The sequence below is a fragment of the Simochromis diagramma genome, unplaced genomic scaffold (assembly GCF_900408965.1).
Source record: "Simochromis diagramma unplaced genomic scaffold, fSimDia1.1 OVJJ01000321.1, whole genome shotgun sequence".
NCBI classification, from domain to species: domain Eukaryota; kingdom Metazoa; phylum Chordata; class Actinopteri; order Cichliformes; family Cichlidae; genus Simochromis; species Simochromis diagramma.
Window position 1 is genome coordinate 874,131 of NW_024386772.1, and position 18,745 is coordinate 892,875.

The window sequence follows — 18,745 nt, forward strand, 5'->3', positions numbered from 1 at the left end:
TATTCAGGTCCTGATCTATAAACTTGGGGAGTTTTCCAGGACTGGAAAACAGTTTAGAGTTCCCAGGTTTTCCAGGCTGCCTGGAGTCGGACTGAAGCACAGACCTAATGTGTTGAAAGACAGGAAGCTTCAGGAGTTGTAACCGCACCTCTCCCTCCTGCTTTTGTATTTACTCATCAGCGTGTCCTTCCTGCTCGCGGCCTCGTGTTCCTGTTAACAGGAAGTACTTTTGTTGCTGGTAGTGATGATGTAATTCCCCACATGATGCAACAGCTGAGTCCTGAATGTGTGAATGTGTGTGTGAATGTGTGGATGATTGTGTATAGTGTAAAGCGCTATACAAATACACAGCATTTACCATCCTCGGCTCGCTGACAGATCAACACGACAACAACACAACTCTTCTCTGGCCCACGAGGCTTTATGAGAGCTCTGCATGTTTAAATCAGTGTTTCTGATCGTTCTCACTGCTGCTATAAAAATATATACTACTACTACAAGGTTTATATATATATATATATATATATATATATATATATATATATATATATATATAAACCCTCTAAGAGCGACCGGTGGGGAGTCCCAGATTTTAAGTCCTATGGGACTGTCCCCATCTAATCACACGAGCTAAGGTGAGTAAATGGGTGTGGAGGTGAAAGAAAGGTGAAATAATTCTATACCTCCCCTGACCTTCTTAAAGCCTTTTAAAGACTATTGATTATTTCAGTAATCAATAGTTGATCAGGTGGTTTGATTAAGAGGGAATCCTCTGTTTTTCAAATAAACATACAAAGACCATGTTCAGACAGACTCTGTGACGTTTTACTGTGAATTACATCAAAAGGGTCCTTTAAGATAAAACGTTAAACGTGGCTCACTTATGATGAATAACATCTGTTTGATGTTTAATATCTGATGTTCTAAAAAGTGATTAAATTCACACTAAAGTTTATTATCTGTTAACAACAATATTCAGAGTGAAAAAATAAGTACAAAGCCACATCACAGGGGGTTTCTGGGATGTGTAGTCTGGACGATAAGCAGGAGGAGGTCACCTGAACCTCTGTCTGCGCTCGCAAACTAAACACAACATGGAGGCGGACGCTGCCCCCTACAGGTTGAGGGGCTCGTTGCTTGGAGGCTCTGCGGTGCTGTCAGCCGCAGCTGAACCCTGAGCGATGGAGCTCTGAGACGCACAGCCCAGAGCCGAGACGGGCCAATCACGACCGGAGCAGCTGGATGCTGGAGAGGAAGGAGAGGAGGAGGAGCCAGGTTTGTGTTTGCAGGACATTTGGACATCAGATGAATTTAAAAGCAACAGACACTCAGGCGCTCTGCTGTCGACACAGAAGGATTCACTTCAGTTTAAACTTTAAAGGTGGAGCAGAAACAACAGACACTCCCAGACCTCGCTCACCCCGGCCACCTCCTCCTGCTACTCTCGGGGGGAAGAGATCGAGGTGTTCCTCACCTTCTTTTGTTTTAACTGGTACTGATGACACCTTTACCTGCGTGAATGACTCACCCGAGCGGCTGCACGCTGCGCTCCTGGGACTGCAGGGCGGATGAAGAGGAGTGCTGTGTCCCACCTCCGGAGAGGCAGCAGGCTTGGCTTTGTCCTTACTCTTATACACGCCTGCAGACACGGAGCAGGTGGAACATGTGACCAAAGCGAAGAAGAACAAGCACTGCAAAGCTGGAGTCACCATGACAACCAGGTGTCATTGTTGTGTGTTCACAGCAGCGCTGTCAGGCTGCTCTTTTGGAATTTTTAACTTGAACTCAGTGCAAACGTCTGCTGGAGTCGAGCTCCAGGTGTTTGTTGGGGGTTGTGTTGTGTAGCCTGTGTGTTATTCAGATGTGAGTATTTTTCCCTCGGAGCGTGACGCAGCGTTAGTGACGTGTGATGGATTCAGAGTTTACCGTCTCTGGTGGGGATCGTTGGCAGTTTAGTTTCTGAGTTCCTGCAGGCCGGGACGTTCAGGCGCCCTTTGTAAATGCGCCCGTCCAGTCCAACGATATCCACCTCCTCCGACTGACCCACACACACACACACACACACACACACACAATGTGAAACCTCAAACAGATCTTTAAGACCTCGCTGCAGTTTCAGGCCCGTTTTCCTCAGACGTACCTGAATCGCACCGTCCACCTCACCGTGGAGTTTTGTGTACTGCGGGCCGCCACGGCGCTGGCTGCCCGCAGCGTTGGTGTGGTGACTCCCGCCGCAGCTCCGCGCCGCAGCCAGGTGACCGTAATCCGTCAGCTCAGATATGCGCTCGCTGCCCGAGGCGTGAGGACAGAGAAATGGAACGGTGATCAACACAGAAATCACAGATCTGCTCACTGACCTCTAATGACGTCATCATCATGTACGTGCTGATTTTCTGTAGCTTCACCTCGGAAACGCTGCAGAACGGTAACGGCAGCACTGAGGTTCAAACTCAGTGATCGAGTGAACGCATGAAATTACAGTCTTGCTCTTTCCACGTTAACCCTGTAGCAACCGCAGACTTTAAGCTCCACCCCTGCCCTGACTCACTGCTGGCCTTGCGCTGTGTTCGTGCCATCGCCGTGCTGCGGCCGTCCCTGCATCTCTACGCTCTCTATCTGCCTGCACGCGGTGACGCGGCTCCTCTGAAGCCGCTCCCTGCTCCTGCACGCCTTAGCTGCCTCGTACCTGCAGCGGTTGGTGCCTGGCTGCTGGCTGAGGCGGTGACAGGGGCTCATCAGAACAGAAGACACTGAGGAGCCTCACCGTGTGTGTGCAGGTAACTCACCTCCGGTAGTGCTGGCGTAACTGCTCCATGGTGTAAACGGTGAACGGCCGGATGGACTTGTGCGAGGGGAATGCAGGAAACGAGGGCAGCGTCACCAGATGCCTTTAACCCTCAAAGAAAAGGTACAAATGTAGGAGAGGGGAGGAGTTCAGACAGCAGCTCAGAGGTTTGGGTCACGTACTCTGTGAGAGGCGTTCACTCACGGTCCGGGCGTGTGCTTCACGATGGGCCGGTCGCAGGAGAGGCAGTGGAATCTCTCCACGAGCTGTCTGGAAATAAACACAAGGACAAATCTTCAGTGCTTCTCAGCCCTTCACCTGCTGCACATATTTCAAATGTTCTGAAGACATTCATAAAAAATGCTCCTCCTTCTTTGTTACCTCACGTGTCTGATTCAGACGAAATCTGAACAAACACCGTCTGCAGATGTTTCAGTCAGACGCTAATTATGCAACATTTAGCAACAAATTACATTCAGACCAAAGCCAATAATGTTAACAATAATAATAATGTTAGGGACATATATCGTCTGTCAGAGCAGCTGTGCGTGACTGACGGGTCAAAATAATCCTTCAATTCATCCTATCTCTGTTAGCCCCTCCCTAAAAGCCCTCTTTCTCCTGATTGGATCTCCTGGAAGCACCTGTGATCGTGAGCTGTACTGCGTGTAAGGGTGCAGTGTTCTCACTTCCTGATCCCGGCGGCGTCCTCGTACTCCGGCGCCGCCTGAGCCTGCAGCTTCTCATGGATGCTCCTCCAGCGATCCTCCAGCTGCTTCTTCACAGAGTCCAGCTCGATCCGGTTCAGCTGCAGAGGGACCAGATCAGAACCATCAGATCAGAACCATGACTCTTATTTTAAAATCAATTCTAGAAAACTTCTAGCATTCATAGTTTCCAGTAAATTATAAAAATATTTCCACCTTCTTTTGGTTTTCTTAATCAAAACAACAACACCCTGACTTTGAGGTCACTGAGATCCAAACCTTTTTCTTTGTCCCGTTTGGATCTTTAGCCGTCAGAATTGTTGTCTGAGGGCCAAGAAAGATGCCAAGCGGATCATCATGGCTTTGCCATATTGGTCCATTTGATTGACCTTTATTATAATTATGAATTTATTTTATTTTATTTTCAGTTGTTACAGACGGGACAGACATGACTGGGGGAAAGGACAGGGAGAAGGAATGAAAGAAAGAGAGGGAGAGAGAGAAAACCAGAGGAGAGAAGAGATGGTGAGAAGGGGGGAAGGAAAAGAAAAAGAAACAAAACACCTGGATCACCTGTATGGAGATAAAAAACCAGAAGAGAAAACAAACAACAAAGAGCAGCATAATAAGGGAGGGGAAACAGGTGGACAAAGGAGGGGGGAACAACTAAGCTGTAGTGCCTCTTCACCTCACTGTGCAATACTTTTGTTAATAGTCAACGGTGCAATAGACCTCAATACTTGAAATGTGCAATTCAATTTTTTATTTTTATTCCTATTTATTCTATTTATCCCCTTCGTATATTTTATTTATATATATGTGTGTGTGTATATATATATATATATATATATATATATAATATTCTGTAATTGTAACTTGGTCTTGGCCATGGCGGAGTTTGGAGTCTGACTGTTTGAGGCTGTGGACAGGTGTCTTTTATACAGATGATGAGTTCAAACAGGTGCCATTCATACAGGTAACGAGTGGGGGACAGAAAAGCTTCTTACAGAAGACGTTACAGGTCTGTGAGAGCCAGAGATTTTCCTTGTTTGAGGTGACCAAATACTTATTTTCCACCCTAATTTACGAATAAATTCTTTACAAATCCTACCATGTGAATTCATGGATTTTTTTTTCACATTCTGTCTCTCACAGTTGAAGTGTACCTCTGGTGCAAATTACTGACCTCTGTCATCATTTTAAGTGGGGGAACTTGCACAATCGGTGGCTGACTAAATACTTTTTTGCCCCACTGCATGTTAACGTTTTAGACATTTATTTCAACTTATCAAACTCAAATAATTACTAAAAGGATATTCATAGATTTGATCAGGCTCTTCTAACTTATATTTATAGTGATGTTTACTAAAAGCCTCTGAATTACTTTTTAGAGTGCAGCGCACAATGTGCTTTGAGGTAGCAGCCAAGAAAGGTGTAGTTTGTGTCTCTGAACACCCATGTGTACACCCATGTGTACACCTGTGTGTACACCTGTGTGCATCAGCATGCTTGTATTCAAAAGGTTTCTCCATGTAACGATCTGCTAGGGAGTGTGGGGAGCCATAGCCCCGTCCCCCAGGGCATGAAGCAGGTATGGAGGAGATCCAGACATCCAGAGGCCCCAGAATACGAGGACCCAAGGAGGACCACCACGGGGGCAACCGTGCCACCCTCCTGGGAAGAGCCCCAAACAAGAGGTCACCCAGCAGCCACGGAGCAGAGGCCAGAGGGGATGCAGTGATGTGCCCGCCGGCTCTGCCAGCAGTGAGCTGTGCCAGAGAGGACCGAGCCTCAGGCCCAGAGGCCTGAGGGCACCCCACCCCCTGGAAGGGGCCCAGCCGGGCCACAGGCGCCAGACCCCGCCAATCGGCCACCAGGAAGGAGTCGGTACATACATGAGCGCCCAGCCCCAGACACCAAGAACCACCAACACACCAACGTCTGAGGGCATCAGCCACCAGCAGGGAGTGTGGTGAGGGGAGATGGGCCTCCGTACCTCGGAGAGCCTGAGATGTTCCCAGAGAGGCGGAGTCTAAGACCCAAGCTGACATATAGACACAGTCTGAGATCTTTAACAGATGCTCCTGTGGTGTTAATTTGAAAACCCTACATCACACATGTGACGCCCCGGATCAGCCTGTTATGACCGAAGCGTAAAATCTCCAATACTGCAGCTTCTGTCACAGCTGTAGCAGAGACGTCGTCACGATTTAAAGACAAAATATGTTTTTAAATTTAAACCCATTACCCTTCCCTCTGATCTCGGATCAGTTTGAGTTTGCAGGCGTGGCTCTCTTACCTTACACTCCATCTCGGTGGAGAGCTTGCCCATGAGTTTGTGCCAGTCCTGCTCCTGACTCGTCACCTTGTTCAGCAGCTCGTGGAACATCCCGCTCAGCTGCTCCGTCACCGAGTCGAGCTGCAGCCGGCTCACTTTCCCCTCCAGGGCCGATTTGTCTGCTCTCTACGGGCGCAGAGGGAGAATCGGGAGGTCAACGGCGAGAAGGCGGAGGCCGACAGGTGTCCTGAAACAGTCGCCTCACACACGTCTCAATCAATCAATCAATCAATCAATCAATCAAGGCTTTAGTCGCCACATGCAGGTTGCCCTGCAGTGAAATGGAGGGACGGATCACACCCAAACATCTGAAACTAAAGCAGGTGAGTCTGACTCCTCCCACAGGTGGGAGGTTAAAATGAGCCAACTCACGATTTCACTCTCGACCATCTCCTTGTCGGCCTTGTTCACCTCCAGCTCCTCCGTCGTCTTGTAGAGCTCCTGCAGAGACGAGAGTCCGTCAGCTCGTCTCCTCAGCTGTTCAATTCAACGTTTACATTTTTAGAAGAATGACAATAAAGACAAAATATTTACGGATGAAAACCTGTTCGGATAAAAGCAGTTTCGGGAGCAACCTGCAGTTTGAATCTTAAATGACTGTTTCAAGGACTCTTTCTTGCCGTCACGTGTCGCACACGGCGCAGCACCTCCTACCTCTGCGGTTTGTTCTGGTGGAGACGTTTGAGTGGAGCAGTAAGTAACACCGTGGTGTCACACTGGTTTATTTTTGGTGCATTTACACCTTAAATTAAAAGTAAAAAGTGTCATCACAGTTCATATTAAGATGCTGGTTTTCTATGGTATTATTTTTGTGCCACTATTCTGAGCGCACGTAAAAACTTTTTGCAGGTGCAAGTGTTGCATTTTGAGGAGAAAAGTTATTTTGAGCGAAGAAAAGGTAAATTTGAGTGAACAAATCTCATTGCTGCGTGCAAAACATGTATTTCAGTGTTTGCTGTTATCCACACACACACACACACACACACACACACACACACACACACACACACACACACACACACACACACAGCAGCCCCTCTCGCTCAGTTTTTGCATTTGCGCTCGCTTGCAATGTGTCGCTCGCGCTCTCAACATTTCTGCCCGTGCGCGCTCAACTCTTTCTCTACACCGTTATATTTGTGCCACAAAACCAGCCAATCACAGACTTGGATGCACAAAAATCTGATTGGCTGTTCTGGTCTCCAATCAGCTCAAAATGACGAAATGCAATATCCCAGAATCCATGTCGTCCAGAACTCAAGCGAGGCAGTGGTGGAGGAACGCAGAGGGGCGGAGTTTGAAATATTCCTCTGTCTGGGTCACAAAATAAACTTTAAGATATTTTCATGCGAGAATGTTTCTGTGTAAACTTCAAATATCTGCTCGATTGATCAAGACATCACATATTTGCATAAGTGCTCTAACGTTCTCGGAGATGCCTGTTACCCACCAGCTGACCGGGTCACTCGGGTTAAACATAATATAAAAGGCTGAACTGACCAAAAATCACCGACTACACCACCAGGTGTTACAGGAAAAACCATAAAGCCTTTGAACTAAAACGCTGCTGTGACAGTGACGTACACTGTGTTGTTGGTATATATGTGTGATTTGTATCACCTTCATGTTTCCAAACCGACATCATGAGCAGCAGCTTTACAGCTGTGGCTCCAGCAAACATCAGCTGATACCTGAAATCAATATTAAATAAATTCTAACAACAGCTGATCAAGCTTGAACGTCCTGCTGTTGTTTAGCACCACATCCGCTGGTTTCCTGTTTCTGGCGCAACAAACAAGAGAGACGATCAGCTGATCATTGATCAGTTTCATGATTGAAGTAGCAACAGGAGAGGGAGGGAGGAGAATGAGAGGAGAAGAGGCAGCTGTGCAGCAAAGACACAGAATAAATCCAGCTTTGTGCCTTTTTCATTGTAGCTGAATGTGGGACGAATCGCGTTCCTTTTCCTCTCAATATGGATGTATTGTAATTGGTCCAGCAGACAAAAGTCCATCAGATTTTTGTGCATCCAAGTCTGTGATTGGCTGGTTTTGTGGCACAAATATAACGGTGTAGAGAAAGAGTTGAGCGCGCACGGGCAGAAATGTTGAGAGCGCGAGCGACACATTGCGAGCGAGCGCAAAAACTGAGCGAGAGGGGCTGCTGTGGTGTGTGTGTGTGTGTGTGTGTGTGTGTGTGTGTGTGTGTGTGTGTGTATAACAGCAAACACTGAAATACATTCTTTGCACGCAGGAATGAATTTGTTCACTCAAATTCAGCTTTTCTTTGCTCAAAATAAATTTCTCCTCAAAATGCAACACAACCTGCAAATGTTTTTTACGTGCGCTCAGAATAGTGGCACAAAAATAACGCCATAGTTTTCGTCCTGTTGTGTGATGCTGTGGTAGCTGAAACTGAACGACATGTGACGAGGAACGCGCTCATGTTTTACCTCGATGTGTCTCTGCTTGCGTCTGCTGTCTTCGTGCAGCGATCTCATCGTCTCGTTTAGCTTCTTACAGTCGGCCTGAAGCTGCAGCATCGCCTGCTGCACGCCGTTCACCAGCTCCACGTTCTGACACACACACACACACACACACACACACACACACACACACACACACACACACACACACACACACACACAGAAGGAATCAGAGATCTTCCTGCAGACAGCTTAACCCCGGTGTATTCTGTGTATATCGGAGCAGTGACGTTTAGTTTCCAGACGAGGTTCCAGGACTTTGACCTCCCCTTTAACATCATCTCCTGGAGCACCTCTGGGCCACTTCCACCACTGCTGCTATTTTTAGATCACTTCCTGGCAGTCCATCCAGACCTCGTACCCTGCACGCTCTGCGGTTTCACCAAAAGCCTCAAACCCTGCAGACTTTTGCTGCGTCTGCAACAATCTGCAGTTTACGGCATCTCAGGTGAGGACCGCATCGCTCACAGTGTTGAGCGCCACGAATCTGTCCACCAGGAAGAGACAGCTAGAACTTCCTGTGGTGTCTGAGGAAGAACATCATGAGGAAAGTTGTGAGATTTTTAGCCACCTACAGTACTTAGACTGTGAGTTATGGAGAGATCTAAAAACAGCAGCCAAGGTAGGAGCAGCTTGGACGTGACCTTAAAAGGTAAAAATCAAAGTCAGGTGTTTTCAGCACTCTCTTAAACCCAGCGTGCAGCTCTGAAATGTTCCCTAGCTTCACCCTGCTCTGGCTTGCCTCTCGGTCCTGCGGCGGCCCTTCTCTGGCTCCGCCCTGCTGCTGGATCACTCTGTTCACCGCGTCCTGCAGCTGCTGGTAGTGCTCGAACAGAAAGCTGAGCTTCTCTCCAATGTTTGTTGTTCTGGCATTCAGAGCTGACCACTCTTCGCTCTGACGGACGCTCGGACCACCACTCTCCGCCCGCACGGCCTCATCGCATAGACTCGTGGACAGCTGAGATGTGAAGGACAAGATTGTGTCCTCCAGCGTTCCCCGCAGGTCGTCCAGCTGAGGTCGGAGGGCAAAGAACTGAGATTAGACTGATGCATGTCGCCTGAAACACCAGGGCATCTTTGACTGTTTCTCTGTTTCCTCTGCTCGTGCTTTGTCTGGAATGTTTTCAGACTCACAATGTCATTTGAGACTTTTTTTACAGTGTGGAAATCTACATGATGTCTCCTGCATGACATTCAGGAAACAGACGCCACCTACAGGTAAACACCTGACACCGAAAACTAAAGTGAGGCGGCTCCTTGACCAAAACAAACAACTTTTCTGATATTTTTTCTGATTGTTTTTTCCAAATGTGCCAAGCATAACAAAACTCCTAAATTATGACTTCGCCATTTACACGTGTGCTGCTGTTCCGTTCCCTCCCTGTAGGTGGCGCCAGTTTGCCTCCTGAGCTTCAGCACTTCCTGCCTGACCTGACGTTGTAGCTGTTGGTCTGCCGCTTTCTCCTCACACTGAGTCTGCTTCACCCGCAGCTGCTTCACGTCCTCCTCCAGCCACTGCACACGCTTCCTGGACACGAGGGCGCCATCATGAAAGCACAACGACTAAAGTGACCCGGGTGAATAAAACTCCTGACAGGTTTCGAAAGACTAAAAGGAGCCCTGATTCAGCGTGTTTAACAAGTTTCTCTCTGCAAGTTGAATCATTCTCTTCCAGGCAGCTCAAAAATGATGTCAGAAGAAGAAGTGGCCGGAAATGCACGCAATGACGCTACAAACTGCATCCCACCAGTGTTTCCTCTGTGACAGGAAATGACTGATCGTGTTTACACGTGACCATAAAACCGACCTGATAACAAAGTCGGTGAATTCTTGTGAAACGGGTGTTAGCAGAAGTTGCTTCATTATAAAATAAGAGTTTTAGGTCTAGTTTCTGTCAGGCGCCATCATCGTTGTCACCACAACACCGCCCTCGTTTAGGCGTGCCACACTTGCTGTAAAAAAATCTGTTTTATTTATAAAGCTCCAAATCTCAACAACAGTCGCCTCGAGGCGCTGCAGGAGTGCTGGTGCAGGAGCTCTTGGGTGATGAACTCGGCGAGCATGAACTCGGTCTTAAAGGACAATGACATTTAACTCCGGCTGTGACGGACGAAATAACTGCTGGTGATGGGAAGTGGGCGGGGCCAGAGTTAAACGCATGCACAGATCCTCTCGCCTCCGTAGCTGCGACTGCCTTCGTGTTGCAGGGGCAGTTTGAGTAACATCCTCAGTTACATCACGTTCACGCTTCTCTCACTGCCCTCAGCTTCAAGCCGAGACTTCAAAATTTTTCAAACTTTTTTCTCCTAAATTTGCCATTTTTTCTCTAAACAGTTAAAGCGAGCTTAAAATAGCTGAGCTGGTGTTACTACAGGAAGCTGCATATGTATATTCATGGTCAGGGCTCCTTTTAAAACTTCTGTCGGGTGATGTAAAACTGGCTCTCCCTCCTGTGTGTCTTTACCTGAGGTAGGATATTTGCTCTCTGAGCTCTCGGTAACCTTCGCTGTCTGAACCCACTCTTCTGCAAACCTCTGACTCCGCCCTCTCCACAGCTTCCTTTTGCTCCAGCCTCTCTGAAACTGCCTTTGACTTCACCCTCTCTGACACTTCTGGCTCCGCCCTCTCTGAAGCTTCTGACTCCGCCCTCTCTGAAGCTTCTGACCCCGCCCTCTCTGAAGCTTCTGACTCCGCCCGCTCTGACGCTTGTAACTCCGCCCTCTCTATAGTTACCTCGGAGGCGCTTTCTTTGTGTGGGCTCATCAGGCTCATGAGCATGTCCTCCAAGGCGTCCAGCTTCAGACGGACAAATTTAACCATCAGAGCAGACAGACAGGAAGTGACACGGCAGCGTTTGTGCTGATGTTTGAGGAGGAGAGGGTTGTTCCAGTTGGTTCTTACTCACCTTTCCTCGGTCGCTCATCAGGCGGTCTATCAAACCTCTCTGCTCATTTAGCTGATCCATCAGGTTACTGAACGCGTCTCCATGGGAACCTAAATGTTCAACATAACATCAGCATCGCAGTCTGGGAGCAGAAATCAGATGCTCTAAAAGTGCTGAAATTCTCATTCATTCCATGAAGCTGTAATATGTACAAATAATAGTTACAGGATAAATTACAGTAATTACTGTAAATACCTATAAAAGTTTACTCGAACTTTTACCACTGGGGGGCAGTGTTTTACCAGGAGGGGTGTTACACTTTTGGGATGTGTGTGTTCTTTATACCCGCTCCCTCAAGAAGTGCTCTCACTGACTTACCAGGTTAAAGAAAGACTGCACCACCTTGTGGTACAATTAGGCATTACACACAAGTGTGGCCACGCAACAACAGATGTTTCGGGCACAAACTCAGAGCAGCTGTTTCTTCACATTCTGCTGATAGATTTTTGGGAGGCTAAGACATTTTTAAATAAAATAATTTGTAAAAACATTTAAGAAAGATAAAATAAAATCAAAGGTTGGTGCAGCTCTAATATATTCTTCATGCTATGACTTCAGATCTCACACTGTGATCTGAACACTTTAAATGAGAGCTGTGTTCATGAGAGACTTTCTAACAGCTTGTATGGCGTCACCTTTGGTGGCGATGAGCTCTCTGAGCTGAGCCAGCTGACTCTGGTCTGCCTTTCCTTTCTCTAACACCGCTACGTGAGCTTCCACCTGGACGAGCCTCTCCTGCAGCTGGCTCACACTCCTCAGGGCCTCCACTGCCTCTGTGGATGGTGTGGAGCTGTTGGAATCTGAAGCTGGAGGTTTACCCGCAGAGTCTGCTTTAACACCAGCCTGTGGAGGCGGCCCTGACTGGACCGAAGAGCACTCGGATTTATTTGGAGAACTTGGAGCTGCTGGTCCAACGGTGACCTTGTCGGGGTGGGAGGAGGGAGGTGTGCTGCTTTGAGGAGGTTCGGTGAGGTCACTGCCGGAAGGCAAGGAGGTTTGTTTGGCTGCCACGAGCTGATTATCGACCCCTGAATCTCCAGGATCCTGTGAGGAAGTCAGAGACAAACACTCTGAAACTGCAGACAAATATCAACACTGTACTCCAATCCATACCGCTGGTCAGGAACACAGCAGGGAAGGGCAGCCAATCAGAATCAAGCTGATTTAGTGGGAGTGGAGCTAAAAGAGCTTGTTTCAGGGAAAACTCTGCAGCTGCACCAAAGCTCGGGGTGAGATTAAGAAGGATTATTATGAACCTCTTAATCACACAAAGCAGAGGCCAAGCATAAAAACATGGAGCTGGGAGTGAGCCGCAGAGGTTCTTCAATAATAAACAGACGGGTGAAGATCAAATTAACCCCAAAACAGAGACATGTGTGATATGGATGGTTCGAATAAAAACAGCAGAGCTGGGATTTTTATTTTTTTCTCTTTGATGCCAAAGAAATCAGATTCCCATGAACATCTGCCCCAACTTTATCTAAATTTGATTAAAGAACCTTCTTTAAAAGCAAAATTTCATGTCACATCCGCCTGTTTGGCTTGTTGTCTCTTGTTTCTTGGTAAATATTCTCCTGCTGAGGCCTCAGCTCGGCTCTGCACACAAACATGGCTGCTTTCCTCCAATTGCTCGACACTAAAATAACTTTAGGACTCTAAACATCTGGCTGTAAGCTCGTCTGTTTCTGATCAAACACAAGTTTCTGTTTCTTTCTCACCTTCTGGAATTTTTCTGTCTCGCCCTCTCTGTCGCCGGGCAGAACTGCGTCCCTCAGAGACTTCTGTAACAACAGTGAAATCACGAGGTTTGGGCATGTCCTCATTAAACTGTCAGAATTACATTATTACACAGAAGCCAGTAGCCAACAGTTTAAACAGTGTCACATCCTCCCCTCAGACAAACCCTCACCACAGTTTCCTCCAGAGCGTCCACACGGTGGCAGCAGCTCTCCACCCGAGCGGCCGTCCTCAAAGCGTCACCGACCATCTGAACACAGGACAGAGGGAGAGATCAGAACATCCCACAGCTGAGCTCCATCGCCGAGGCCTGAGGGCAAGAAGACGCTGAAAATACGGCGTGGCTCAGAATCAGCGTGTTTCCCTGCAGAGCCACTAAAAGTCAAACATACATGAAATATTTGCTATGATGATGAGCTCTTTTCTTCAGCTGAACATTGACTGAGACTTTTGGACAGCAGAGAAACTTTCTGTGGTTCAGATTCATGAATCTATCCAGTCAGACCAGAACTTTTTTTTCTGACAGTTTCTATTTATTGTTTTATTTCTAGTTGCAGGTTTCTATTCTACTTTTTGTTTATGGAGCTTTATTATTCTGCGTATTTCATTTTTTCTGTTGAACTGGGCTCCTTTATTGTGTGTCCTGTTTTACCACATTAAAATGTTTCATTTTGTTTATTTGAGTGATGCTGTTATAAGATGTGTCTAATATTACTTCTGTAGTAAATAAAGTATATCTAAATAAGTATAAAGTAGAAATAAAGTATATCAGGCTCTTTGAGTTTTCTGACTGACTGATTTCTGATTATTGAAAGTAGAAGCACTTCCATAAAACCTGGATCAGAGTTTCATAGAAAAAGTTTGAAAAATTAAATATAATTAAAAATGTTTAATGAATTTGGCCCGATCTGACTCCAGATGGTCCTGCGGGCTAAAGAGGAGCGGGACCATCTGCTTTGTGGTCAGCAGCGTCCGTACGTGGAGCTTCATCAGAGCAGGCTGGAATCGGTGCAGGTGACAGACTCTGTCCCAGCGTTTGTGATTTTTTGTTTTTGCTCTAATTGACTGTAATCATTTGAAGACGTTTCAGTGTTATTTCTTTGTGCGGTTTGATCGGTCGTGGTGTTTGCGGTGTGTTTCGCTGTGCACGGCCCGACCTCGTGTTGCTGCCGGAGCTCCTCCATCTGCTCCTTCAGACGCTCGTTCTGCTCGTTCAGGTCCAGGATCAGCCTCGTCGACTGCAGACACAGCACACAGCTTCGAATCAGTACGCCGCACATTTTCACTACAAAAAAACTGCTTCTCATCCTGGAGGTGTGTAAAAGGTGACGCCTGGTGGTTTTCTGCTCACCGATTGGCAGAGGAGTTGTCACAGGAAGTCAGATGTGTGGGTGGGGGCGTGTCTGTACTGGTGATGCAGGTTTTTCTTTCTTATCTCGCATCTCGTCCTGCGATTTGTGCTGATGTATGGATTAGATATAGATTATAGATTATGGATTATCTGGATGAATACTGGCGCTGCCACAGCAGCGGTTGCTGATGCCTGGGTTAGTGGTACAAGATGCTGGACTCATTTTCTGTGGATGTCCATGTGTGGCAGTGACGTATTTATGAAATAACTGCTGTAGTACAGTAATTGTCCAATAATGAGAGAAATCATCAGAATAGGGAAGCTGATGTGCTCTGACGTTGTTATTTTTTAAATTTAATTTGATGGATGTAGCGTGAAGTGCGTTGGGTTGATGATCGGCTCTTTGACCTGCGGGTCATTTACACTTCCTGTGGGGGTGGCGTGAGGTGTGTTGCAGAGCAAACGGACACGGTTCGATCTGTCCTTTCACGCCGAAGCAAAGGAAATTCCTGAGCTGTGTGCGAGCTGCTGTTTAACTTGTGTCAAATGTGCCGAGTGATGCATGGCGACCCCCCACGGCTCGGGCCTCAGTGACTCAGAGCTGGTTAATGAGTGCAGCCTCACCTTGTGTCCGGGGTCATCGGGACGGTTCAAACACTTTAAAACAAATCACATTCCCATACAGCTAATCCGGATTCTTCATTACGCTTCGGGAAAACTCTCCCGCCGTTTGGTTCGCTTTCAGCACCAAAGCTACCTGCTCAGCTTTACGACGCTCATGCTTTGGTATAAAACACAGACTCTGATTCGCTGCTTTCTGGGATGACTTTTGGCTAACAAGGCTGCTGTGCAGTCCAACAAGTCTGAGCTCCAGTTTGGGTGAAATTCGAGGATTTTAATTGGATGTTACCGAGCACTGATCAGCAGGTATCCAAGTCAGTGTGATGCTCCTGTGCAGTCTCCCACGCTGCTCGCTCTGGTCTCTTCTGGCAATAATGAGACCAAAACCAGCAGGTCACGTTAGCTTTGTCCATCATTTATCTACAGTCTATGTTATGGCTGGTGACGGCCTTTAACTCAACACAACCAAAATGTTCAGAAAGCAAAAACTCCATCAGTAAATGGAGAACATTATGAAATCATCATTAGATGAAGTCCTATCACTTGCATATCCAAAATATTCATAACTGCTTCTCTAAATAACGAGAACCTGCTGATGTCTCTCAAACTGATTTAGGAAAAAGACTCGCCAACATGGCGGAACAGTTCTGTGAGGGCTACGAGCTCCGTCTGTGTTCTGGTTACACTCCAGCCTCGTTCAGATCAGTCACTCATTAACTACAACCCCCCCCCCCCCCCAACCCAACCCCGATGCACCAAAAGCCATGTTCAGGTAAACAGCTGTCTGTCAGATTAATGGGTGATGCCTGCCGTCCGGCCTTTCACATGGAGAACACACTGAGGTCATGCAGCAGGATGAAGAGGGCGCGCCAGCAGAAACAGCAGCTGACCCGGGCCGAGCCCACAGAGGACATGAATGATTCAGCCGCACCTCCGTGCACCTGCTCGGTGTCCCGCTCTTCACCTGAGAGCTATTCATCCCCTGACAACCAGAGGCATCTCTGCAGGGGACTAATTACCCTCTATCACGCAGAGAGGAGAGTGCGAGGAGGAGGAGGAGGGGAAGGGGGAGGCAGCAACGTGTGAACCACAAACACCTCCGACCTTTAATGTCTTCCACGCTGCATGACGTTTTTAAGATCAAAATGTTGCTGGGCGGCCTGATGATGTTGTATGTGCTCATCTGCCGGCGGCAGCTCTGCAGAAACCTGAACGGGGACACTCCGGGGTCATTTGAGATGTCAGGGTGGCGCCCATCTCCCATTGTGCTCTGCTCTATCATCAGCGGCTTAGTAATATGCTGAAATGTTCACCACTGCAAGCCAGACATGGAAGAAGAGAAGACGTCGCTGGGCCACGGTCAGGGGCAGCGTCATAAAGTTATCTACAGTGTGTGGTCTTTACTGACGCTTTATTGTTTCTTTATTCTCACTTTGTGCAGGAAAACAATACATATTCACTAAAAACAAATAAATGTAGTCTTTTAGCTCGTCTCTGAACATTACTGCATCACCCACCACATCAGGCAACAGCATTGGCACTGATGTTCAGTGTCTCGAAAAACAAGGATTTCTTTCTTTTTAAGATGCAAAAAAGGCGACAAAACCACCAAAGAATTCAGGCGCACGCACGTTTACAGGTGTCAGCGCAGTTAAAGCGGCCCAGAGCGCAAAATGTGATGATTGTTTAATACATGGTACCAACAGGCAGACCACGACAGTAGTGTGGTGTCACCACATCATACTGCCTGTTAATCACAGTTACACGTCCACGCTGCAGATGTTAATGAAGTTGCGTTCTCAGCACTGCCAGGAAAGGAGCATAAACTGAGGAACTGTTGTTTTTTAAGCAGACAGTAATTTCAAACAATTCAACAAACACAGGACAGTGACTGCAGGTTATGGATGTTACACTGGTGCCCAGCACACTGTGGGAACCATGGTTATTACTGGGTGGCCATTGGTTGTGAGGTCACTGGGGTCAACCTCGGTAATTTGATTTATTGGAAACGGGCACCAAACCTTTCTTTACTTCGAAAACTGTGTTCAGGTGGTTGGGATGACACATGACGAATGAGAGTGAATCAGAGCCACTGAGTGGGTGACTTTGCCTTCCTGCTCATTTAACTTCAGGTGAAGGAATATTTCTGTTTCATTATTTTGTTTTGTTTATGAACGCAGTGTCATCGAGCACAAGGTTTCTCCATTTAAATGTATGAAGTGTATGAATTTATATTTAATCTTCCACTGATTGTATATCATCATACAGATTCTGATGTATTTCTCAGTGATCATAGGTGGTTTTTCTTTAAGGTGGTCTTTGAGTACTTCACCTTAGAGAGGCCGTCCTCACATGTCTGGATGCGGGAAAGGAGGTTCAGCTGGTCGGGGACCGGGCCCGGGCATGAGGGAGTGGCTGCCCGATTCTGGAAGTCAGTGTCCGGCTGAACCTCCACCTGAACCTCCTGCTCTGCCGCCGTGAGATCGGGGCTCCAATAACCCGGAGAGGAGTCCCTCCACCGGGTCTTCACCTCCCGGAGATTCAGCTGTTTCAGCATGGCGAGGAGCAGCGAGTGGAGGGCGCCGAAGTTCACGGAGGACTTCTGGGGGGTCCCGATGGATAGGTTCAGCAGGTCGTACAGACTCACCTCCTCCGACATGTTTGACGGACCGTTAAACCGTTACCGTGAAGCTAACGTTAGCTCAAACTTCACCCTTAGCTACTCAAGACCCGGTATTTATAATAAAAACAATTCCAAGTGTCAGTGGTCTTTCCCTAGAGTCGGTTTTCCGGTGTTCCAGTCAGACATCCCACCAGCGGCGGTAATCTCGGGTTTGTGCTGGAATCTCGTCACGTTCAACAGAAAACAGCAGCCCCCACTTAACAAGCTAGCCATATTTGCCGGATGCACAAACGCTGACCTCTCAAAATAAAGTTTGAATGCAAAATAAAACCCGTATTGTGGAAACAAAAATCTTAATCATGCTAACATGACCGGTTTTATTATATAAATATGCAGATTAGCGCCACGTCTTTCGGCTCTGTTGTGAATCTTGCCAGCAATATTTACCAGTTATACTTTTATTGTTAAGACGGTAACCGGATGTGGTGTTGACCGTTTACTCTTACTTGACGTCGCGTCGCGCGGCAGTCCCACGTTGGAAAGCTCGTAGCGTTGATTGTTGCCAGGCAACAAGCAGCCCTAAGGCTGTGTTGAGGAAAAGCGGATTTCTGAGAGCTCTCGAATGGAGACGAAAGCACGTCCGGGACTATTTTAGGATGAGTTTATTTTTTTAAATCGTTTTTAGTTTACACTTCACTTTTATCTTCTGTTTCCAGCTTTACTTCGCTTCCACGGAGAAACTGATTGTTGAGTTTTTAGTTTGTTGAAAATGAGATTTAATCACTTGCATCACGTTTTCGTATTCTTTTATGTGGCATGGGTAGGATTTGTCAGGGGAGCTATTTAATGAGTATCATAATGAAATGAACAATAAAAGGACATATTTGAAGGCAAATAACTCGCAGTCACAGTCTCTATAAGTAGAGAAGAAAAACACAGACTCACATCATCACCGTCTGCTCTGAAATCACTGTGAAAATCATTCATATCACAGAGCTGATATAGCTCACAGATATCTTATTCTTTTAGATTTTTTTCTTGAGTTTCACTTTCCATCACCCTTGGAAACACATCAGCTCTCGTGCTTACATTGCACAGCCTGTATTATCAGATTTGTAGTTTCTATGTAAGCACTTTGCGATGCTGGTTTTGAC

At 47.0% G+C, this 18,745-nt stretch overlaps 1 protein-coding gene across 5 annotated transcripts; it reads right to left on the reverse strand.

Annotated features, from left to right (window-relative positions):
* Positions 1-803: 803 nt before the first annotated feature.
* On the reverse strand, positions 804-18,141 carry LOC120739608 (glutamine-rich protein 2). 5 transcript variants are annotated; one of them, XM_040041430.1, is made up of 20 exons: positions 17,301-18,140; positions 14,154-14,234; positions 13,169-13,246; positions 12,978-13,040; positions 11,895-12,303; positions 11,221-11,309; positions 10,780-11,111; positions 9,747-9,843; positions 9,043-9,327; positions 8,283-8,405; positions 6,203-6,271; positions 5,792-5,956; positions 3,475-3,593; positions 2,990-3,055; positions 2,787-2,888; positions 2,549-2,713; positions 2,141-2,288; positions 1,927-2,038; positions 1,529-1,639; positions 804-1,245 (listed from the first exon to the last, which is right to left on the reverse strand). In XM_040041430.1, the coding sequence occupies exons 1-20, from the start codon at positions 17,625-17,627 to the stop codon at positions 1,115-1,117; spliced, it is 3,072 nt and encodes a 1,023-aa protein (XP_039897364.1). In that variant the 5' UTR covers positions 17,628-18,140; the 3' UTR covers positions 804-1,114. The 5 variants fall into 5 exon arrangements, with proteins under 5 accessions (XP_039897364.1, XP_039897368.1, XP_039897378.1 ...); XM_040041434.1 differs by having other exon boundaries at positions 9,058-9,327; positions 17,301-18,139; XM_040041444.1 differs by lacking the exon at positions 14,154-14,234 and having other exon boundaries at positions 17,301-18,141.
* Between the last annotated feature and the right edge of the window lie 604 nt (positions 18,142-18,745).